Here is a 24,348-nt window from a genome sequence, read left to right on the forward strand (position 1 = left end):
GGAACCGTATTTTTGACTTGCTTCTTATCCCCAGCTCTTAGATAGTCCCTGGCATATAGTAAGCACATAAAAGTATCTCAGGAAGTCATGGAGCTCCTATGGGAAGTGTTCCAGTGAAGGCTAGAGAGGCAGTTACTTGCCAGAGACTCAGCCATGGGATTCATTTGGAGACGGCAGACTGGACCACTGGAGAGAACTCCGTGACTTTGTTCGGTAGTCAGTGGAGAACCACTGTGACAATGGATATTACAGAGTTCAGATGAGGGGGGAAAAGTTTTGTATTATTGGGAAGGACATAGATTAATTGCTTGAGATATAATTGTTATGGATGATTACTGGTCAATCATTAAATATTTGTTAAATGCCCACTCTGCACCTGAGACTGGACTCGGCAGGCAAATAAAGAATGAGACGATCCTTCCTCTCAAGAATTGTTTTACAAGATGAAATATAAGGAGGAAAAATACAGGGCCATTAGGAGGAAGGGCATTGGAAGCTGGAGGGGCCAGGGCTTGCAGAAAGATCTTGTGAAGTGAAGGTGAGGAAGGAGTGTATTCTAGGTGTGGTGAGCAATGGAAAGGTTCCCAGATGGAAGACGGGGGTCCGGGGGCGCCTCGAGGGAAAAGGAGTATTGAACATGTCAGTGTCCCAGTCAATACTAGTTATATTCCCACATCACATAAAGCAGGGATTGCTAAATATTGTCCGAGGGCCAAATCTGGCTGGAAGGAGGAAAAGCTGCTGCTTTCTTGGCTTGCCAGAGGGGGGAGAGAGAGCTAGAGCTGAGGGAGGGTCTGTTCCTCTGATCCATGAACGGGACCAAGAGAAAGGCTGCAGAAGTCCTGCTTGGGACTGCGGTGGAGACAACCCCTCCCTTCCAGGGGCTGCCCTTCTCTTTTCCAAGAGACAGGTTAATTCTGACAAGGGGATGAGACAGTGAAAAGCTGGAGTGGGACATGGTCGGAGTTGTAGCTTCAGGCGGCATTCTCATTGAGCACGGACCATGGCACCCTCTCAGCTGACTGAACAGCATGGAAAAGCGCTCTCTCTCTCTCTCTCTCTCTCTCTCTCTCTCTCTCTCTCTCTCTCTCTCTCTCTCTCTCTCTCTCTCTCTCTCTCTCTCTCTCTTTCTCTTTCTCTTCCTCCCTCCCTGTCTCTGTCTCTGTCTCTCTCTGTCTCTTTTTTTCTCTCTCTTTTTTTCTCTCTTTCTCTTCCTCCCTCCCTGTCTCTGTCTGTCTCTTTCTGTCTCTTCCTCTCTCCCTCTCCTCTCTCTCTCTCTCTCTCTCTCCCTCTCTCTCTCTCTCTCTCTCCCTCTCTCTCTCTCTCTCTCTCTCTCTCTCTCTCTCTCTCTCTCTCTCTCTCTCTCTCTCTTCTCTCTCTCTCTCTCTCTCTCTCTTTCTCTCTCTCCCCCTCTCTCCCTCTTCCTTTTCCCTCCTTCTCTCTCTCTCTGTCTCTCACACACACATAAATTCACAAGCCCCTTGCAGAATTTTTCCTTCACAAATTAAAATTTTGTTTTATGAAAGAGACTGCATAACAAAACAAGTAGCTGCTCCTTAGATATTTTATTCATCAAAATTTTTCTCTCCCTAAAAATATTTCATGATGTTTTCCACTGATGCCTGAGCTTTGAAGGAAATCCAGCTGCAGGGGACTCAGGATGGAACCATTTTTTCCGTTCTTTTTTTGTGTCACTCATCATCTGCCAATACTCCATAGGACGGCTAACGTTGGTAATGGATCCTATGGTAAATGTGATTGCTGCTTACATGTTAAAACTTTTATCTAGAATCGGTGGAGAGTGAGGGGGACAGATGATGCTGTCAAGTGGACCCAGAGTAGGTTGTCGGGGATCAGCCCTTTCTGGTCACTTGCAAGTATTTTAGGGACCTAACCAGATTTGAACCCATGTTCCCACAGGGTAAAGAACTCTGTACTCATGTATCATGAGGCACGATGGGTTGCTTGGATATAGTAATCTGTACTGAAAAGGAGCAGTGAAGGCAGAAAAAGTGACAGCAATATCATAATTACTGTTTCTCACGTATTTATTGGTAGAAAGCAGTGTCCAAGACAACACAATCGAATGAAGAGATTCATACAATTTCCACTTGTTTTCTCCTCTGGAAATGTTACTGTATGTTTAACTAGTTCACCAAAATACACGTGAAATAAGGCAATCATACCCCCAAGAAATTAAACTTTTAGGATTATTTCTTCTCCAGATCTCACAACAAACACTCTTCTGTGGTTGGGCAAACACACGGATTTTAACGAATGCCACGTGTTGTTTTGTGCATTGTTCCCATGTCCGACACCAAGATCCTGAAGAAGGGCCCTCGAAACGCTTTCTGGCAATGGTGGTACAACCTGTGTTTCTTGTCCTTCTGTGTCCCCTATGCCAGTTCTTTGGGAAGTTGCACCTGCAAGGGGAAGAAAGAAGGGTGATAGCGTGAGTTGGGCAGGGGGTTGTTAATATTGGAAACGTGTAACTAGTGGACAGGATTTTTTGGAGTTTCAATCTTTACATTCATAGAATGAATTTAGTGATAGCACCCACTTTATAGGGTACCTTTGAGGATCACAGGAGATTGTAGGACAAGAGAACTGAATGTGCTAGATTTGTGTGCTACTTATTGGTGGGGAGACTGCTCGTGCACTTTGTGTGCCTGTGTGGGAGGGCCCAGAGCTTTGAAGAGAAACTCACTTTTTATTACTTTCTTTAAGTGGACTTGTGTGGTTCCCAGGAGTGTGCCGGAGCCATCTCAAAATGGCTCCCAGAGTTCATTGTTAAATTTCCGGTGTAAGTATTCACACCTTATAAATCGGCAAATGCTACATTTCAGGTCTTGATTTGTTGTTTTGTTAATTGCCTAGACTTAAAAAACTGTTAATACTGATTAAACCTCAAAGTCACGTACACTTTTAGTTGCTTTTCCTGTAGAACCAGTGGCTAAACATTTACTACTCTGTCCCCTGCCTTTGCCCTGCTCCCTTCCTCCACCCCTGCACCATGATACCAAACTCTGTTGGGGATTGACTTCAGATAGGTAGAAACAGTCAGACACACAGACTGGGGAAGCTGCAGACATTTAGGGGAAGCCAGCCCAACTTTTCTGTCATTTCCTACTTCTTGCTTTGGGGAATTTCCCCTGGTGGAAATCCATCTCTTGACTCAGTTGAATCTCTGCCATCTAAAGAGTACATTCACTCCATATATTTCCCGATATTTTTAAATCTAACTCCTCTCCTTTGTGCTTGCTATTTTCTTGACTAAATGACTTTATTTATTATTCATATTTGTGATGATCTTTTGTGTCATTAGCATTGGTGGAAAGGAATATACCTTTAGCATAAATTTGAGGTAACTACACTCCCCCTGAGAGAAATCAGGAATTGTTTCTTTTTGAATCTTGAACTCCTGATGGGTAATATTTGAGGTGGAGAAGTAGATAAATATAATCTGAATTCAATATCCATTGGCTACAGCAGGAAAGAGTGCCCCAGCCTGACAGGGCTCTGGGGACTCAACCTGTTCTTTCCCATCCCGGCAGCCATTATACTGCTCCTCCTTCTCTTTTTAGAGATGACTGAAACTTCAGATCCCACCTGTCAATGACTCGTGTAATAGGTATCTCACATGCCCCACATACACACACCTTACATGAGTTGTAAAATACTGTACAGATTTGAGAACCACGTGTAAGTGCAAGCAATGATCATTTTCCCAGGTAAGTTTAGTAACGTGACACAGGAGAAGCCCATTCTCTCTCCCTCTTTCCAGCAATGTCACCAGCTGGCCAGGCTGTTAATCACCACTGGGCCCGCCGACCAATGTTCTAATCCCCCAGTTACTGGAAGAATTCCTGCTAGATGATCACCTGTCAGGGGGGTGACAGAAGGATTCATACTTCTGGCCGGGGACCCTTCCGACTCAGAGTGTAAAAATTTAGTGGAATGTTACATCATCCTGGTTGGCCTGATCCTGAATGAAAGCGAGGCTTTAAAAAACAAAAATAAAACCCAAAATAAAAAGAAGGCTGGCTGCTGTGATGCTTGTGTGTTACAGGCCTTGAAGGCAGGGACTATTTTAATTCTTTGTCCAGCCTCTCACTCATGCTGGTTTTGTGAAACTGGGCAAGCTAATCCTCCTCTCAATGTTGTAAATATATTTATATAAAATAGAGACAGAAACAGAGAGAGAAAGACAGACAGAGAGAAAGAGATAGATTTGTGTGCCTGTGTGAAGGGTGGAGAGCTTTAAAGAGAAACTCATTTTTTATTACCTTCTTTAAGTGGACTTGTGTGGTTCCCAGGAGGGTGCTGGGATATATATATATAATAATTTTAATTTATAAATTTATTTTATTTTTTATTTATTAAATTTTTAATAATATTTTTATAATTATTTATTTTATTTATATTTTAAATATATTTTAAATTTTATTTAAATATATATGTGTGTGTGTGTGTGTGTGTGTGTGTGTGTGTGTGTGTGTGTGTGTGTGTATTACTCTCTAGGTTACAAAGATGCTGTTCTGCATTGGGGGAGGGTTTTTCCTCATCTGGGAGTGCACAGTGGAGTTACAGTTACAGTTTCTATTTTTTTTCCTTGTTCCCATCATCTACACAGTGTCTAATACTTGAAAAACAACTGGCCCTGTCATTTCAGTGAGATAGGGGATTTCTTCCAATGTAGATAGACATCTACTCTGAAACTAGTAGTCTTAGTGAAGTTGCCTGGCAAGGAGGGGGCATTTACTTGAATGGATTTGAATTTCTCTCAGAGTAAGTATCCTCAGGTGTAAAAGTGATGATGGTCACAGCTGTACTACTCACTTCATTAGGTTGTTGTGAAAATTCAGTCAGCTAATTGGGCAATATGCAGTGACCACTTAAAAGGCTATCCAAACGCCAGCTCTGATTGCGGTTGTTTTTGTTGTCATTATTATCACAAAGCATTTTTTGCATAAATTTAACAAAGCATTTCACTCATAAATTTCTTATTTATCATAACCACCCTGCCATATAAGGAGTGCAAGTATTAGTATCATCATTTTACAGAAGTAGAAACCAAGGCTTGGAGATTTAAAGTAATTTATTCAAAGATCATATAACTAGTTTTTGCTCAAATTAAAGACTTGAACCCAGGTGAACTGGCTTTATCTTTTTAAAAATATATTTAATTTTAATTTTTTCTCAATTATATGCAAACAACAATTTTTTATATTTGTTTTGTAAAATTTCGAGTTCTAAAATCTTTCCCTCCCTCCTCTTGTTCTCCCCTCCTTGAAAAGGCAAGCAATTTGATATAGAGTATACATGTGCAGTCACGCAAAACATGTTCATGTTTGGCTTTAATCTTAACTAATGTGAGTTATTATTATTATCAGTGAGCATGAATTCACTCAAGAGGTTGAGTTCATCCATTCAATCAAAAGATAACAAACTATGTCCATAGGGCTATAAAATCATGGATAACATTGGGCAACACTGCTACCAGGTATGAATCCCAAAGGAGATGAAAAAAACGAAAAGGATCTAGATGTAGCAAAAATATTTATAGCAGCTTTTTTTTTCTGGGGCAAAGAATTGAAAACTGAGGGGATGCCCATTGATTGGAGAATAGCTGATTTTGGTGAAATACTATTATGCTCTAAGAAATGATGAGCAGGATGCTCTCAAAAAAACCTGGAAAGTCCTCCATGAGCTCAAGTAAAGTGAAATGTACTGTGTACAAAGTAGTAATGTTGTAGGATGATAATCTGTCAATGGATTTGCCATTCTCAGTGATACAGTGATTATTCTGAAGGACTTACAATGGACAAAAATGCTCTCTATACCCAGAGAAAGAAGTGATTATGTCTAAATGCAAATTGGAGCATTTTTTCCACTTTATTTTTCTTAAAGGCTTTTTTTTGGGGGGGGGGGGCAGAAGGAAGATTTATGTTTTCTTTCACAACATGACTTTTATGGAAATGTTTTGCGTAACTTCACATATGCCTTCTCAGTGGAGAGTGGAGGGTGGAAGAAAGGAAAAGAAACTAGAACTCAGAGTTTTTAATTAAAAAACAAATGCAGAAAAATGGTTTTACATGTAACTGGAGGAAAATAAAAATACTAAATTAAAAAGATGTTGAGCTCACTTTGGAGTTCACTAAGAGTTGAAACAGTTATCTAACAATAGGGTTAAGCCCAAGATGAGTTTGAATCCTGCTTCAGGCCTTTACTAGTAATATGTCTCTGAATAAATCACTTAATCCCTCAACCTCAGTTTCTTCATCTGTAAAGTAGAGATAATAATAGCCCCTATATTTCACAGGATATGTTGTGGGGATCAAATAAAAAAACAAAGAAAGCCCTTTGCAGTCCTTAAATCTCTCTATAAATGTAGCTAACATTATTAGCTAATATTAAATGTAATTCACTCTAATCACTCAGACAGCTGCAGTACATGGGATTTTATCTCAGTTAAAAATACAGATAGCCCCAGTGTGGTGCTAGGCAACAGAAGGCCTTTGGCCAAGGAACAAAGGAAGACAGACCAGGAGGCCCCAGCAACCCAACACTCCCAGGCAGGTGCCCAAATTGAGGAGACCTTGATGCTGCAGCTTGAATACAGCTGAAGCAGGATCCCAGGCTCAGAGATCTAGTCATTTGAGTCCAACCTCCTCATCTTACAGAAAAGGAGACTGAGACCAAGAAAGGTCACTTAGAAAGTGTCAGATTATTGTTATTCAGTCATTTTTTTCTTATGTCTGATTCTGTGACCTCCTTTGGGGTTTTCTTGGCAGAAATACTGCAGTAGCTTGCCATTTCCTTCTCTAGCTCATTTTTTACAAATGGGGAAACCCTGGCAAACAGGATTAAATGACTCACCCAGAGTCACACGGCTAGTAAATGTCTGAAGCTGGATTTGAACTCAGGGAGATTCTGTCATTATCTCTTCTAGGGGCTGCCAGCTGGGATCTGTCTGCCTGTAGAACTCCTGCTCACCTTTTAAAGCCCAAGCTCAAATGCCACCTGGGCAATCAGAGGGCATAGTAGAGAGCACATTGGAATTGGTCTAAGACCCCTACTAGCTGAGAAAGTCCCTTAACCTTGTTTGCCTCAGTTTCCCCATATGTCAAATGAGCCAGAGGAAGAAATATCAAACCACTCTAGTATCTTTGTTAAGAAAATGGAGAGGCAAACAAAATTGAATAATGACAATACCACATGCTTCTGCCTTCATGCATGATCCTCCTTTGTGGATTGCCTTCTTCTCCCCTGGACCCCAGGTCTTGAATCCTTCTCTAATATACTTTTCATGTAATAGTCATTTGTGTCCTTGTCCCTTAAGACTACAAATTCCATTGCACAATTAGAGAATGAATGAAGGGATGAAAAATAATAGCTGATCTGTACTTAATGCTCCAACGTTTGCGAAGCACTCAACAAATATGATCTCATTTGATCCTCACAACAATCCTGAGAGATAAAAGAGAAAGGAATAAGAATTTATTAAGCACCTGCCATGTACCATTAAGCACATAGAAGGCATTGTGCTCAATGAGAATACCTAAGCTTTTCATCTCATTTTCAGCTCTCTCCACACAGTAATCACTTAATAGTGTTTTTTTTTTGGCTGACAAAAGGAATTGATAAAGGAGCATGCTCTCCTACTCTTGCCTAGCTTGATGAACTTTAGGAAACACTGGGCTCATTAATGTATATCAGCATTAAATGTTTAACAACCAGCTCTGGGAAGAAAAAAATGCATGCCCAACACATTTTAAAATTTAATCTGCATTATTAACAGATTCACAAAACAATTATAAAAAAAAGCTCTGATTTGGAACAGTTGCCAATTTCTGAGGCATAAATACTTACACTAAATAACAATCAGCTCTCATAGAACCAGTATGAGCTGGCTTCTGCACACCCCTGGATGGGCAGACATTCCCAGTTATGCTTCTGGGTAGAACCTCTAACGGTCATCTCCAGGGGTCCAAAATCCTGGGTAGACCACCCTTGTTTTTTCTACCATCCTCTTTAACAAACTCCTTCTCCCCCCTCAATACTTTGGTACAGGTTAAGTTGGGCTTCACATATCCAAAGTCAACCTGATGTCCAAAAATTAGACAGAAACAAGGAACGGAGCTTCAAGACTTCAGATCTGACTCTCACCATAAGGAAAATGGGAGAGAAGGGGGAACAGAGTGGGAAGAGCTTCTTTCTACACCGTTCCTAATTATAGACCTTCCTCACTCAGTGTCCTAATGCCTCCCCATACATCCAACCAAAAAGAAGAATCAAGAAATCACCCGTCTGACTTTGTGGCAAGAGAAAATAGAAACCTCGTGTAATGGCTCACGATTGCCAGTGCTTTAATTAGAAATATGCTCCATAGACATGAGCAGTCCTGAAATGGCTCACTGCTCGTTTCTCCAGCTCATTCTACAGAACAAAATCTCCTCCTTACCCCCAACTAATGGAGCCCAGTCTCTTTTAATATCAAACCCCATTTAGGAAGAGGGGGGAAATTTTGAATTCAAAATCTTGTAAAAATGAATGCTAAAAAAGTCTTGATTTGTGATTGGGAAAAATAAAATAAAATAAATACTTAATAAAAATATCAAACCCTAAACCAGCACTACATCATGATGTCTCTCAATTATTGCACTGTGATTAACGTGCTTCATCTTTTGAGAGAGCTAGGAATTGAGCACCAGATTTGAAATTAAAAAAAACAAAAAACTGAGTTCTAATCCTGCCTCTGAGACACTTCCTAACTTTGTGAGCAAAACATTTAAACTCTATTCAGTTTCCTTTTCTAGAAAACAGGACTATTGCTAGCTTCTACCTTCCAGGGTTGTCTTGAGGATCAAATATTTGAAAAGCCTTTAGCACCGTGTCTGGTATGTGCTTAATGGTACGTGTTAGGTGCTCAATAAATGCTTGTTCCTTTCTCTTTTATTTCTCAGGGTTGTTGTGAGTTTCAAATGAGATCATATTTGTTAAGTGCTTTCAAACTTTAGAGCAATAAATAAATGTAAGATATTATTTTTTATCCTTTCATTCATTCTCTGTCTAATTGTGCAGTCCCCAATTGGTCTTCTTCCTTGTTGATCTCCGCTACTTTTGCCAAAGCTCTCTCTTGTTGAATATCCTTCTCTTTCCTTCCCTTCTTCTTCTCCCCCTACTTCTTCTCTGTTCTTCACTTTCTCCCTGACCTTTTAACGTGGCCTTTCCTTAAGAATCTGTCTTCATCTCTCTTCTCTCAGCTCCTCACTGTCTTGACAATCTCATTCACACCTGAAGTTGCAACTCTATGCCAGTGATTTCCAGATTTATGCCTTGAGCTCTGCACTGTCCCTTTCAAGCTTGAGGTCCACATTTCTAGTTGCCATTATGAATTTTCCCTGAATTTTCTCCCTCATAGACAATGTGTCCCAAATCATGCTCATTTTCCCCCTTTATATTTCAATTTATTTCTCCTTTCAACTTCACTATGTTTGTCTATGGCTGAGAACATGAGGATTCATGTTTCCAGACAACCAGGTTTAAAATGTTGCGGTTGCCTTTGACACGATGAAAATGACATGCAGAGTAACTCAATGCTTATTTTGCTCCCTTTTTTCCTTCAAGAAGAATGTTTTTTTAGAATATAAACAGTAGAACAAAAAAAAAAAGCAAAACAGGGGTTGAAACTCAAGATAAGTAAGATGGTAATGTGGGACTACATCTGAAGAGGCCCTGAACAATTGGTGAATTACATCTTAGGGTATGGAAAGAAAAGAAAGATATAATTATAAGCTGCCAATGAAGATGTTTGATAAATTGTGGAGAATACCAGAGGCATTCTGGGACCAGAAAAAGATAAATGTTGTCCAAATTTCAGGAAAGGAAAAAGAGTCAAATTTGCAAACTAATGACTAAAGAGCTTTATTTTAGTTCTTTATAAAATTCTAAGATGGTTGTTTCTAATCTGTAGGCCATATACCCCTGGAAGATAACAGATAGGTACCTTTGCAAAGAGCACTTAATTTATAAATAAGCAAAAATACCTTCTGTAAACTGAATAACTAATACATATTACATATTTATTGAAAACTATTTTCAAATGTACATAGATGGCATCATGATCAATACGTAGTTTCTTTTTTCATGTGTTTTGTCAATAAATGGATGCTGATCAGACAATTGGAGTTTTTTAAAAATAAAAGTATCTTCATACTCCAAAAGTTTGGTAACCCCTATTCCAAAACATATTATGAAAGGATTGGCTTGAGAGAATTTAAAAAGGGAAACAGTAATTATTAGGAGGCATCATAATTTCATAAAGTACAGGGCATACAGGGTATTAAATTCATTTTTTTTATGTGATTACTAGACTGGTAAATTAGGACTAGTATAGATAAAGTATACTTGGATTTTTAGCAAAGTATGTGACAGTCTCTCACACTATTCCTGTGGACAAGATAATTCCACGTGGGCCAGATGATTTTATAGTTACATAGATTTTGAACTATTTGAATGACAACTCAGATAAATTGGCCCTATTCTCTCCTCGCTGCACGCCATCCTTCTTACTTTGTCCCTACATGCAGATCTACTTGGAATTCTCTGCCCAGAAATCTTTAGTGGATCTTGTTTGTTTGGGATAAAATTAAAATTATTTTGTCTGACATTCAAGACTCTCTCTAATCTAGTTCTAGCCTTTCTCTCTAGCCTTATAATTTATCATTCTTTTTTTATTAAAACTTTTTTATTTTCAAAACATATGCATGAATAATTTTTCAACATTGACCCTTGCAGAACCTTATGTTCTAAATTTTCCCTCCGCTTCTCCTCACCCCCTCTCCTAGATGGCAAGTAATCCAATATATGTTAAACATGTTAAAAATATATGTAAAATCCAACATATGTATACATATTTATACAATTTTCTCACTGCACAAGAAAAATCCAATCAAAAAGGGAAAAAATGAGAAAGAAAACAAAATGCCAATAAACAACAACAAAAAAGAGTACAAATACCATGCTGTAATCCACACTCAATCCCCACAAGCTCTCCCTCTGTGTGCAGATGGCTCTCTCCATCACAAGACCAGTGGCACTGGCCTGAATCATCCCATTGTTGAAAAGAGCCACGTCCATCAGAACTGATCATCCTATCGTCTTGTTGTTGCCGTGTACAATGATCTCCTGGTTCTGCTCATTTCACTCCTACTTTATTATTCTTTAAGATCTGTGCTTCAACCAAACTTCTCTAATTTCCCTGTCTTCATGATTTTGCTCAGAATGTTCCTTGTCCTTGGAACGGTCTCCCATTTTCTTGTACCTGTCAAATTTGTCCCCATCCTTTAAAGGCCTCTAAAAATACCCTCTCCCTGAACCTACTTGTCTGTTTCTCTCCTCAATCACTTTTTTTTTGAAAATCTGTAGGGTATTTGTCATATCATTTATAATTTAATATTATCTGTCATTTCCCTTACTAATCTAGAAATTAGAGGCTATGCTTTTAACCTATTCATCCCAAACTTTTCATCTCTCCCAAGGACTAACCAAACAATGGACATTTGACAAATATTTGGTGAATGAGTGAATGAAAATCATATTCCAAAGAAGTTTGAAAATAGATTGAGGTGAAATTCTATAGTGGAATTCTAGTTTGGAATTGGAAGAACTGGGTTCAAATTCTGACTATATTATTTACCACCTATATGAACTCAGGAAAGTCACTTTCTAAGCTTTATTTTCCTTGATTGTAAAATAAGTGTATTGGATTAAATTAGGTGTTTTTAACTTGGGGTTTGGGAACTTTTAAAAAATAGACACAAAACCCCATACTGTATTTCAATATAGTGTACAGTGATACATTATATACATAGAGAGAGAGTATTACTATAACATATTAAATATAGTGTGTATATACTATATATAATGTGTAATATATATAATATATTACAGTATGTGTATATATTACTGTATACAATATACTATATTGAAATACAGTATGTGTATATGTATGCACACATACTGTATTTCAATAGAATTGATATCTTTTATAGATTTATGTTTTATTTTATGCATTAAAAACATGATTTTTAGAAGGAGTCTCTAGCTTCATCAGATTGCCAAAAGGGTCCATGATACAAAAATAGTTAAGGAATTATTGGATTAGAGTTGATCTCTAAGACTCTGCCTGACTAAACTGCTAAAGCTTGAGTATTTGCCAGTCAGGAGCAGGTAGGGGCAGAACTGAGGAAGTACATAAAGAACAAAGCAGAGGGCACTGGTGAGTGCAGATCAAAAGTCCTTCCGACAAAGCAGAGTAACCAAACCCAGGAGTCTATGGACATAGAACTCAGAAATAAGGCATGTATTCCGTAGTGGGACAGCATGAATTGCTTCTTTCTAGCCTTTGGCCCCTGCTTTCATCACCAAAGCAGAGTTCTGACCCTGCCTCCCTCAATATTTAACTGAAGGATAAAAATGTGTTCCATTGGGTTTGGATACCCTTTAAATTAGGAACATGAGTAAACACTGCCCAATTTTATTTGTCAAATCATTGTCGCTTTTTAATTATACTCGAAAGGACGACAGCTTGGGGATTACTTACTTTAACCCTTTTTCTTTTAAAAATATTTTTATTGATGTCTTTTGTTTTTCCATCACTTTCATTTCTGATTATGTCCTTCCTCTTCTTCTGTCTAGTGAGTTATCCTTTATCACAAAGAATAAAAGAAGAAAGAAGGGGGAAAATGCAATGTATTGAAACCCACTGGGACCTCAGCAAAATGTGATAATTTATGCAGTGTTCAAAACCTATATAAGAAAGAAGGGAGGTCCATTTTTGTATTTCTTTTCTGGAGACTAAATTTGGTCATGATAATTACTTAAAATTCAATGACTTTGGCTATTTTTTCAAAAGAGAAAACTCCTTGACCTGGAAAATGAGACATATTATGTCTTGGATTATTGAACATAAAGAATTGTTTCATGTGGTAATATAATGAAATGAAATGTTAGAATACCACCATCAAAACCTTTTAAAAGGCTGGTCATGCAGATTTTTACAGCTTTCCCCATAAATGGATCTCTGATGCCTCCCAATAGAAGAAGGGTTTTATGCAGGAAATCCTAATCAGTTATCCTCCATGTTCCATAGAAGTCCAAAAATAAGAAAAATGATTTACATACAATTAAAAAGGAGAGATTTCAGGTGACCATCACCTTGATGGCATTCTGAAATAACCTGGAGTAAGGAAACGACATGGTTAGATGTAACTTTAAGGAATATTAGCTTGGTAGATCAGTGGAGAATGCATATGGAAAGAGGAAAAATTGTCATGTTACACTCAAGAAACTGTAAATTTTCTATTATTGTCTCCTACTAGAACTGGTCAGAAATATGAAAGAATCACCAAAACTTTGTAATAACCAGTCCCTCCCAGGATCATACCAGGAATTTTCCTATTAAAGATGGCACTGACTAGGAAAAAGTAAAGATAGCAACTTCTCATGCCCTGAAAAGGAATGACCTTATTTACATGGTCCACTTTTGTTTTGTTTTGCCTGAGTTTATTCACGTAGAATTCGTGGAGAAATTCACATAGAATACAGTTGATTTGAATTCAGAATATCTGGGTTGCATCTTCAGTTTTGCTACTTATAACCCATGGGACCTTAGAGTAATCATTTTAAATTTCAGAGTCTCCTTTCCCTTACTTGTAAAATAAGAAAACTTATATAAAATGATCCCTGAAGTCTCTTAACTAAATCTTGAATCTAAAGTCTTACCTAGATCAGAGACAGAGATGAATTAAAAAGATCAGAATGGTGACAAATTGAGATTACTGGGGCTGTACTATTTTATATATAATGTATTTTTATAAAATATAAAAACACAAAATGTTTTTATCTAGGGTTATCTGCTTTTACATTAGGTTTACCACCTGCATTTTCTTAAAGCAGGGCAGCTTATCAGGAAACTTGAAAAAAAATTTTTAAATAAAGAGCCTCTACATTATAATCCTATTCACAGTATTGAACCTGCTATTAATCATATTTCCTAGACAAATCAAACATTTAGCTGTGGGATTATAAGATAATAGAGTCATAGAGTCTTAGATTTAGAGAGAAGAGAGATCTTAAAAATCACTAAAAGATCAATTCTGCAGTCCTTGTGCACTCTGAACATGGATTTCTTTCTGTCTCAAATAATGGCCATCGGAGTGAAGATACCTGACATTTCTTTAACTGTCATCTGTGTTTGTTATTAACAAAACAAATAGTCATATAGCTAGAAATTGAGCCATGCTACTACAAAATAATGTCAAGGAAGAGAGATCTTCCCATGTGTACAAAATAAAAATCTTTCTGAAAATATGATAAATCCTCATTAAATGTGACCCTACTAACTTCATTAGATGCTGAATTAAATTTCTATGTTATTCTATTCAGACACAAATGTTCTAGTAAGAAAATGAAGAAGATAGTTCTCACTGGTTTTCCAACCCATGATCTATCTCTTTTCTAGTCCATCCTTTGCATCACCTAATTAAAATCTCAAATGAATTTCTATAATCATATCACTTGTTAATTCAAAAATCTTTAGTAGATCCTTATTGCCTACTGAACTGACTTCTAGTGTGAATTTCTAATCCTGTTTTTGATGTTCCTACACAAGCTGCCTTCAAATTATTTTTCCAGTTCTACCTTATACTACTCTCTCCCTTCTCTTGTTATGTCCTAACTAAACTAGATTGAGTCTTCCATTCTTATATTGTCTATTCCCATCCCCATATATTTGTTCATGCCATAATCCACGCTTGGAAAGACCCTCTCCATCTCCACCTGCTGAAGTGTCTCTCTTTCCTTTAAAACCCATTTCAGATTCCATTTTCTTCATGAAACTCCCTGACTCTCAGAGTTGAATTCAGTCTCTCTGTCTCTCTGTCTCTTTCTCTGTTTCTGTCTCTGTCTGTCTGTCTCTCTCTCTCCCCTTAAATACAAGGAGAATGTTATTAATAAACATGTTATTAACATTGCAAATTTGCAAAAATAGTTTACTTAGGCTCATTTATTCCTCCAACTTTAAGTGAAGAGACCTAAGTTTGATTTTCAGCTCATTGTCATTTGAAGCTAATCTCTCAGAGTCTGTTTCTTCATCTACAAGATGGGGATGGTGATAATGTCACCATTTACCTCTCTCGATTGTTTTATACATAGAAATTGTACTTCAAAGATCTGGATTCAGGTCTTTAGCTTTGTCACTTACTACCCATTGAGCTTGGGGAAATCGTGCCATTTTCCTGGATATCTGTTCCCTTATTTGTAAAAAGTAAAATTATACAAGGATCCATGATTGCATTAATTTGAGCAATCATTTGTGAATGAAGATCACAGCCCTGCCGTGTTTTAGTAGATGGATTTCAAGAGATTCTGTGGTCCACATAAAAGGTATAAGATAATATAATTTGGAAGAGATCTCAGTGGCCATACTTAATGATTTACATCATCATCATCATCATAATTTATTTTATTTACATACATGAAATCATTTCCCACTATCAAGTGGTCTTCAAACATCTCCAAGAAAGAGGAGCCCACCATCTCCTATTCCTCTTTAAGGCCTCTCTAACTTTTAGGGATATTTTCCTGATACTGAACCCAAATTTTTTTCTTTGGTCTTCTAGGTTATTGCTCTTGGGTCTGCTCTTTGGGCCCAAATGAAGCAAGGTCTAATCCCTTCTGTACAATCTTTTATAATCCTTCAATTACTAGAAGAGACCTATCATGTTATCCCTAGTGGGAGGGAAGGAAAAGTCTAACATTTGTATAGTTCCAGCTCTGTGTATTAAGCATGTTATTTGATCTCCACAACAACTCTGGGAGGTAGACATTATTTTACCTCCATTTTACAGCAGAGGAAACTGAGGGTAAGTGTTCTACCCAAGTTCATCAGAGTTTGGATCAGGAGATTGGAGGGCAGCTCCTCTAGCTCCAGTAAGAGTTTTATTTCCACTAGGATTCCTTCCCATATATTTTTTTAATTTAAATTTTATTTTATTTAATAATAACTTTGTATTGACAGAATCTATGCCAAGGTAATTTTTTACAACATTATCCCTTGCACTTGCTTATATTTTGATTTTTTTCCCCTCCCTCCCTCCTCCCCCCCCAAGATGGCAAGCAGTCCTATAAATGTTAAATATGTTGCAGTATATCCTAGATACAATACATATTTGCAGAACCGAACAGTTCTCCTGTTGCACAGGGAGAATTGGATTCAGTCCTTCCCATATATTTTTAAAGCAATTTGGGAATATTCATTTAACATTTGAGCTAGTAACACACTACTTACAAACCATTTCCCTTCAACTAGATCCATAACAATTTCCACTTACTAAATCCTTTCCCCACTGAGGCAATGGAGGTTAAGAGACTTGCCCATAGAAACAGAACCAGGAAGTGTTAAGTGTCTGAGGTGAAATTTGAACTCAGGTCCTCCTAACTTCAGGGCTGGTAATCTATCCCCTACACCAACTAGCTGCCTCTTACTAAATCTTGATAATCAAACTGTGCTTCTATAGATATAAAGAGGTATTTTTGCATAGTAGAGGAAAACTTCATTTCATTTTTATATTTATATTATTTCAAATTTATACTTGTTTAAAATTTTGTTTTTCCCTAATTGCGTGTAAAAACCATTTAACATTCTTTTTTAAATATTTTGATCTCAGATCCCATTTCTGACACTTGTGATTCTAGTCAAGTCTTCCTAGCCTTCAGTTTATTCATCTGAAGGGGGTGGGCTATATGGCCCCAGAATTCTAAATCTATGTTCCTTTGATCTAAAAGATTGAAAATGCAAAGTTCTCGCTCATTCAAATGACCCTTTCCCCCGTTTAGACTGAATGAGGAGTTTTTTCCTCCACTCAAAACCCAATACAGAAAGAAGAAATCCATTTCCGACCCTCCGATCATACTCACGGGTTTGAGATAGGCCACGTTACTGTGCCGGATGTCATTCAGAAGCTGGTCTCGGGGCGTGATCTCCACCAGAGGCGGAGGTCTAATCCTAGGCACAGGCTTGAGGGTTTTGATGACATCCTTGAGGTTGGTTTTTTCAGCGGGCTCTTGGCCTTCGGGCGGCATCCGAGATTTCCGCTGGATTCTCTTCAGTTTGACCACTTTGAAGGAGTCTGGGTCAGTTCTGTATGGCTCGGGTGGACCAGGCTTCTTGCTGATTTCATTTCTCCGGTTAAGGTTGAACGGGGGCATTTGGGAGCCGGGCATTTGAGGAGCCTGCAATAACTCGTGCATTCTGGGATCCGGCATTGGACCTCCGAGCATCTCCCACATCCCAGGAGGCAACCCCAGGCCATTCTCTAACATGGCTATTAACTTCTTCTGCTCTCGAAGTTGCTGTTGCTTTTGTTCCTCTTGCCTTTTCTGTCTTTGTTTATCTTGATTTCGGGTTAGCAAATTGGTGACCACCATCCTAGGACCGGGAAGCTCAAAATGGTAGCCCATCTTCAGGAGAGTGCTGTTGGCCTTCAGGAGCCTCGATATCTCCATTTCTGCGTGGTGGCCCAGCATGTGCCTTTGGTTGTGGAAGCGGAGCTCCGTTAATGTTTCGTTAAACTGGAGACACCTCATGATGGCCACGATGCCTTTGCCCGTAATGAAATTGGACTCGATATTGAGAGTAGTGATGCTTCTATTTTCCCGTAGCATGTTGGCCAATGCGAAGGCGACGCTCTCGTCCGCACCCACGTTGGCTAAACTAAATGTTTTGATGTGCTTATTTTTCTTCATGGCATTAACAAAGTCCAATAGCATCTCTTTGGGGATGTTCTCGATGTTATTCAGGTTGAGTTCTTTCATTTCCGGATCATTTTTGCGCACTCGCCTCAAACTTTCATCAAGATTCGTCTGGTTCCCCGAAGGTCTGGCGCTCACTTTCATAAAACTGGTATCCAGGGCCAATTTCTTGGGATCCAATTTTGAGATTTTGTTTTCGCTTTTTTCTAGGGATATAGGGCTCTCTTTTGCCTCTGCAAAGAGTTTTGTCAGTAACTTTAAATTGTTTTTATTTTCCTCCCTCTGTTTTTCTCTGGCTTTCTTTTCCTCCTCCTCTTTCATTCTTCTGTCCTCCTCTTCTCCGGCATCCTCTGCATCTTCATTTTCCTCATCTTCATCACCGCCTTCATCCTCTTCCTCCTCACCTTCATCCTCCTCTTCACCTCCATCATCATCTTTTTTTTCTTGAATCTTTTCGGTGTTATTTGACTTGGGTTCGTTCTTCTCATTTTCTTTAGTGAGTTTTGTCATTAAAGCCCTTGGCGCATGTGTATTGTCCTTGTCTGTTTCTTCATGAACATCTGCAGTGTTTTCCTGTAAGAGAAATGATTAAACACTAAAATATAATTTGTCTTGTATAATACAAGAAATTTATTCTATCTCAATGCCTAGCACAATGTCTGTCACTCAATAGGAACATAATAAACATTTGTTAATTTAATGACTTCAGTCTTCCTAGGTTCTTTCAAAAATAACATTGCATTCATCCTAAATCACCAAAACAATTGGAGTCTGCTGTTTTAAAAACAGAATTATAAATCTGCATAGTAACAAAATGGAAGTCTTTATGTAGGTGGTTCTGTATTTTAAAACATGTCTGTAGGGTAGCGAGGTGGTACAATGGATAGAGCACCAGCCCTGAAGTCAGGAGGACCTGAGTTCAAATATGGTCTCAGACACTTAACACTTCCTAGCTGGAAATGTGACCCTGGGCAAGTCATTTAATTGGGATTGTCTCAGCAAAAAAACCAAACCAAACCAAACAAAACAAGATGTCCGTTCTTCATAATAATCATATAAAAATGTGCTCTTAAAATGACTTGCAAATGTTAAAGTGCTCTATTCTCTAAGTGTCAGTTATTATTATTCTCATTTTTTTCCAACAGAATTCAGATAGAAATAAATAGAAATAGAAATAAATAAAGACAAATTGCTATCTTGCCTTTTCTTTTTTATGTTTTGTGGTCTGTCCAGGTAGCTCAAAGCAGAATTGAATTAGCCCAAAGGAAATGCAAAATATGCAAAATTAGAGAAGCTACTCCAAATGTTCACATGGACTATTCGTGTCTGACCTGTGGCAGAGCACTCTGAGTTTGTATTGTCGGATCAGCCAAAGTCGGACACAGTAACTTGATTCTAACATTGTGATGTCACTTTGGTCTTCTTCAAAGACAAAGGACAACTACCACCAACTACCACCATCTGTCTAGATGGATAAAATATTATGTTATTCATAGATTTAAACCTGGAAGTGACTTTTAGAGATCCTCATTTTAAGGCTGAGGAAATTTCAACTATATGAAAAGTCTCACGAGTAATATGAGAGGTAGGGTTTGAACCTCAATATTTTATTTTATTTTTTGTGAATGGATATTTTTTATGCATGGACATTTTTTCAACATTAACCCTTGCAAAACCTTGTGTTCCAAATTTTCTCCCCTTTCCCTCCACCCATCCCCTACATGACAAGTAATCCAATATATGTTAAACATGTTAAAATATGTTAAATCCAAGAAATGTATACATATTTATACAATTATCTTTACATAATTTATATAATTATCTCGCTGCCCAAGAAAAATCAGATCAAAAAGGGGAAAAAAATGAGGAAGAAAACAAAATGCAAGCAAACAACAACAAAAGAATGAAAATGCTAGGTTGTGATCCATACTTGGAACTGATTTGAATCATCTCATTGCTGAAGAGTCTGTCAAAATTGATCATTGTATAATCTTGTTGTTTCTGTGCACAATGATCTCCTGTGAAGCCCAGTACTTTAAAAACAATATTCTTTCTACTGTGCTGCAGTCTCCACCAAAGCTAAAACCATGATTCTTCAGAAACATCTTAATCTCTATCTCTACATTTAAATTACATTTTCAGACACTACACTGTTTTGTTTTTTTTAATAATATAACAAAGGGGCAGCTAGATGGTGCAGTGGATAGAGCACCAGCCCCAAAGTCAGGAGGATCTGAGTTCAAATGTGATCTCAGACACTTAATACTTCCTAGCTGTGTGACCCTGGGCAAGTCACTTAACCCCAATTGCCTCAGCAAAAAAAAAAAAAAAAAAAAAAAAAATAGTATAACAATATATGTCCATTTCTGAATGCAATAAAATTCTTGGCCATTCAGATTTATGAAAATCAACTTGACTCTTCCTTGCTGACTATCTCCAGTTCAATTCCTCAATGAAGGCTCAATGGAGGGAGTTGGGGGAGGCAGATCAAAGCCATAAAAGAAATAGAGATAGCACAGATAATAATAGTATTTGTAAATAATTGATTAGGATGAGAGAGGAACGGTTTCCTTCTTTATAGCAGTGTGATATATCATAAAGAGCGAGAATTTGGGGTCAGAGACCTATGTTTGAACCTTGGCTTTGTTACCTACAGCTTATATCATCTTGAGCAAGATATATAATAGCCCTGGGTTTCAGGTTCCTCATATTTACAGTGAAGGGGTTAAACTAAAGCCCCTCTCGGATCTTCCAGATCTAAAACCTTTGAAATATTAAACATGATGTTAATATTTTTGAACAATGAACTAAGAATCCCTTTCCTGCGCAATATATCAAATATTCACAATTTTAAAATAAAAGATAATCTATGATCCTGACCTCATCTAGGTGAGTTGGAAATGACATGTGGTCACATTTTTATTGATTCCAGCAGGGGGTGCTGTTAGTCAAGTTGTTTAAATTGTGGTGAGACACTTTTATTTTTATTTTTAAATACAGAAGAGCATTTGTGAGGGTTTGGGGACAAAACTGGCTGCTAGTTCCTGGACCACGAATGGTAAAAGTGTATACAAAATCCTGCTACAGCATGTAATGCGACCTGGGGCCATGTTTGTCTTGGAAAAGTCACGCTGTGGAACTCATTGAATATAAAGTGTGTACTCCACTAACTAGGAAACCATTTACAATCATCTTGAGTTACAAGCGGCCTGATCACAGGGTCACAAGGTGTATCTGTGTCTGCTAGTGAAATTCTAAGTTACTTTAGCAGAGGATCTTTTCATTAATTCAGTCAATCCATATAAGTCACCTATGAAATAAATCTTTGGACCCAGCAAGGAGATTAATTCACATTCAAGTTATTGAATAAAATCATTTTATTGGCACTTGTTAACATAGTATGGTAGGAAAAGCATTAGTTCCTGAGTCAGAAGGCCTGGACTCAAAACATCAAGTACTTAACTTCTGCCTCAGTTTCCTCAACTATAAAATGGTGGTGGTGGAGAGGGGAGATAATTAATAGCCCCTGCCTCTTGGGGTTGTGATGATAAGCAAATGAGATCATATTTATACAAAGTGCTTAGCGCCCAATCTGAGATGTAGTGAGTGCTATTTGCTAGTAAATGCTAGTTATTATTATTTTTACTTTTCATCTTTACACTGATGAGCCATATACCGATTCGAGTCTTAATTTTTAAAAAGTTGAATTTAAGTTTATTAAGGACACTTCTAAGGACAAGAATTTGACAGAGAGAATTAGCATCAATTTCTTCTTGGTGTTGATAACTAGCTAGGTGGTTCAGTGTGTTGAGCTTGGAGTCAGGAAGACTCATATTCCTGAGTTCAAATCCAGTCTCAGACACTTAGAGGTTGTGTGACCCTTGGCTTCCAAGTCACTTCACCCTGTTTGTCTCAGTTTCCTCATCTGTAAAATGGGCTAGAAAAGGAAATGGCAAATTCCTACAATATCTTTGCCAAGAAAACCTCAAATGGGGTTTAACGGGTTGGACATGACTAAACTCAATAACAGTAATAGTCACATCACCCAATGATGTCCTTTATAGGATAAGCCACAATAGGTACTACATGAGTTGTAAGAATTATTTCATTGTCTTCTTTTTTTCTTTTACTTAAAACTTTAATAAATAAGTCCAAAACATATGACATTGGATTATTTGCAAGAGTTTGTGTTTTAATTGTTGGTGTGTATTTTACAAATTATCTTTGTATGATTCTTTAAATATTTGTTGGAATTGTCTTGTTTCCTTGCAACACAGAATAATGGATAAAGTGTTAAACTTAGGTCAGAAAAACCTGGATTTATTTCTTACCTTTTACATTCACTAGCTCTATGAGTATGGGCAAGTCATTCTACCTCTCTGCCAACAGAATGGGAACAATAATACCTACAGTGTCAAGGTATTGTAAGTACCTAATTGGTACATTTATATAGCACTTCCTATGTGCCAGGCACTATGTTAAGTACTTTTAAATCATTATCCCATTTGTTCCACACAATAATCTTGAGGGGTTTGTGCTTTTATTATCTCTATTCTACAGATGAGGAAACTGAGGCAAACAAGATTTAGTTGCCCAAAGTCACTTAGTCACAAAGTGTCTGAAGTAAAATTTGAAGCCAACTCTTCCTTGACTCCAGACCAGCCTCTATCCACTATTTCACAGAGTTGTTGAGTTTCACATAAGATAATGTATATAAAGCACTTTGCAGATTTTGAAGTTCTATGTAAATATTAATTATTGGCTTTGGGGCATATCTAATATACTCATTCAGTTTCTACGGTGTAATTTTATGCTGTAAATTTAATATCAAGTTTTAAAAAAAAGAAAAACTCAAAAGAAATCCTCATTCCCTTTTTTGTAAATTAGACTTAAATTATATATATATGTATATACATATATATACATATATATAATTTAAGTCTAATATATATTATATATGTATATATATACATATATATGCATATATATATTATATATATATATATATATTTTTTTTTGTGGAGCTCAGGCTCAGGGTGGAATCCTTTGTTGTACATTCATCTATAATGTGTCCTAAAGAAACAAGAAATTATTGGCAACACAAATTTTGTGCTCAAAACATCTAAGAAGATGCACTTGGAGCTTTTGCTTATTACCTTAGATGATTCAAAGGTGATGGGGACTCTCTCGTCCTCCAGCATGCGCCTGGATGCCTTCTGCCAATACATATAATCGACGAGAGATCGATGATCAAAGTTGCCAGTGGGGGGCTTCTCCGTCTGATCTTTCTGAATCATTCCCACTGGGAGTCGGGGGTCGGGAGCCATGACTTCCATCTCTGACTGCAGTTCTCGGAGTTCCTCGGGGGACAAGTTAGCCAGGATTTCATCTTCATCAATATCCTCCCCGAGAGATTCATCTTGATCAGAATTTTTGCTGTGTTCAGACATCTTTCTAGGTGATGGAAGGGAAAATGAGAAATTGACAGATGAAGCTGATGCCTCAAGAAGGTTCTCAGGCAATATGACGGTCTCCTTCCACACCAACTTTTAAGTATTTCTTTCTTCCCCCACTCCCTCCTCCCCCGGAACACTAGTCAAAGAGAGCCTGAGAGTTCGTCCAATTCTGGACTCATGCTAGTTCTATATTAAGCAGGGCTTGGCTGGAAAGAAGGGATTTATGGGACTATTACTCTCCTCTCTTTTCAGCGACTAGAGTCAGCTGTGCAAACCCTTCTGACATTTTAGTACAGCTGCTTATGCACACCATTGAGTAACACAGTGGAGAGGAACAAAACTGAATTTATATCTTTACTTATTGATAATCCAAAAGACATAGACATATCCCCCTCCCTTCCTCCAATTCCCCTCCCCACACTTTTAACAGTTAGTTACCAACTAACTCATCTTTCAAGGGTGACCGAGAGTAGATTCATTTTTAATTTAAAGCCAGTGTTGAAACAAACTTACATTTTGTTTCCCCTTCTTTTCCCGGAGCTATCCAAACCACAAAATGAATTTTGGAGCAGAGGCAAAAACCTGAAGATGATTTTTTTCCCCTTTAATCTTGAAGTCTTTAAATCAGCTCAAAATATAACTCAGGAGGGCAAGAGCAGCCCAGATGCAGCCCTCTCCTACTGGAGTAGGAGCTCTGTTCTATAATTTACTAGCTGAGTAAGCTGAGACCTTACGTGCTTATTGACATCTACACCCCATAATCAGTAACACACTGGGTAACTGCAGAGTCAGAGTCAATCCTTGAATGAGGATTGTCAGAATGGAATGGCCAATTGGTCTTTGGCAACTGGATCTTGGACTCTATTCTCCTTGTTGCCTAGTTATTTCCTGGTAGCATTAATTCCATCCTTCCATCCCCAAGCATCGAGTTGTTACTTAATGGTGAGGGAAAGGAAATAAAGTCTCTGAGCACCAGACTATACCAATAGAATGCCTTATGCTTTGGGATGAAAATGGTCAGTTCATTTTGTCTAAATCTCATTTGCTTCATTTAGACTGGATGCTGAACAATCGG

The 24,348-nt window shown here is 37.9% G+C and overlaps 1 protein-coding gene across 2 annotated transcripts; it reads right to left on the reverse strand.

Moving 5' to 3' along the window:
• Positions 1–2,030: 2,030 nt before the first annotated feature.
• Positions 2,031–23,947, reverse strand: LMOD3 (leiomodin 3). Of its 2 annotated transcripts, XM_051980636.1 has the most exons (4): positions 23,787–23,947; positions 22,974–23,271; positions 16,984–18,390; positions 2,031–2,423 (listed from the first exon to the last, which is right to left on the reverse strand). In XM_051980636.1, the coding sequence occupies exons 2-4, from the start codon at positions 23,265–23,267 to the stop codon at positions 2,397–2,399; spliced, it is 1,728 nt and encodes a 575-aa protein (XP_051836596.1). In that variant the 5' UTR covers positions 23,268–23,271; positions 23,787–23,947; the 3' UTR covers positions 2,031–2,396. The 2 variants fall into 2 exon arrangements, with proteins under 2 accessions (XP_051836596.1, XP_051836586.1); XM_051980626.1 differs by lacking the exon at positions 23,787–23,947 and having other exon boundaries at positions 22,974–23,399.
• Positions 23,948–24,348: the final 401 nt, after the last annotated feature.

Source organism: Antechinus flavipes, chromosome 1 (assembly GCF_016432865.1).
Source record: "Antechinus flavipes isolate AdamAnt ecotype Samford, QLD, Australia chromosome 1, AdamAnt_v2, whole genome shotgun sequence".
NCBI lineage: Eukaryota > Metazoa > Chordata > Mammalia > Dasyuromorphia > Dasyuridae > Antechinus > Antechinus flavipes.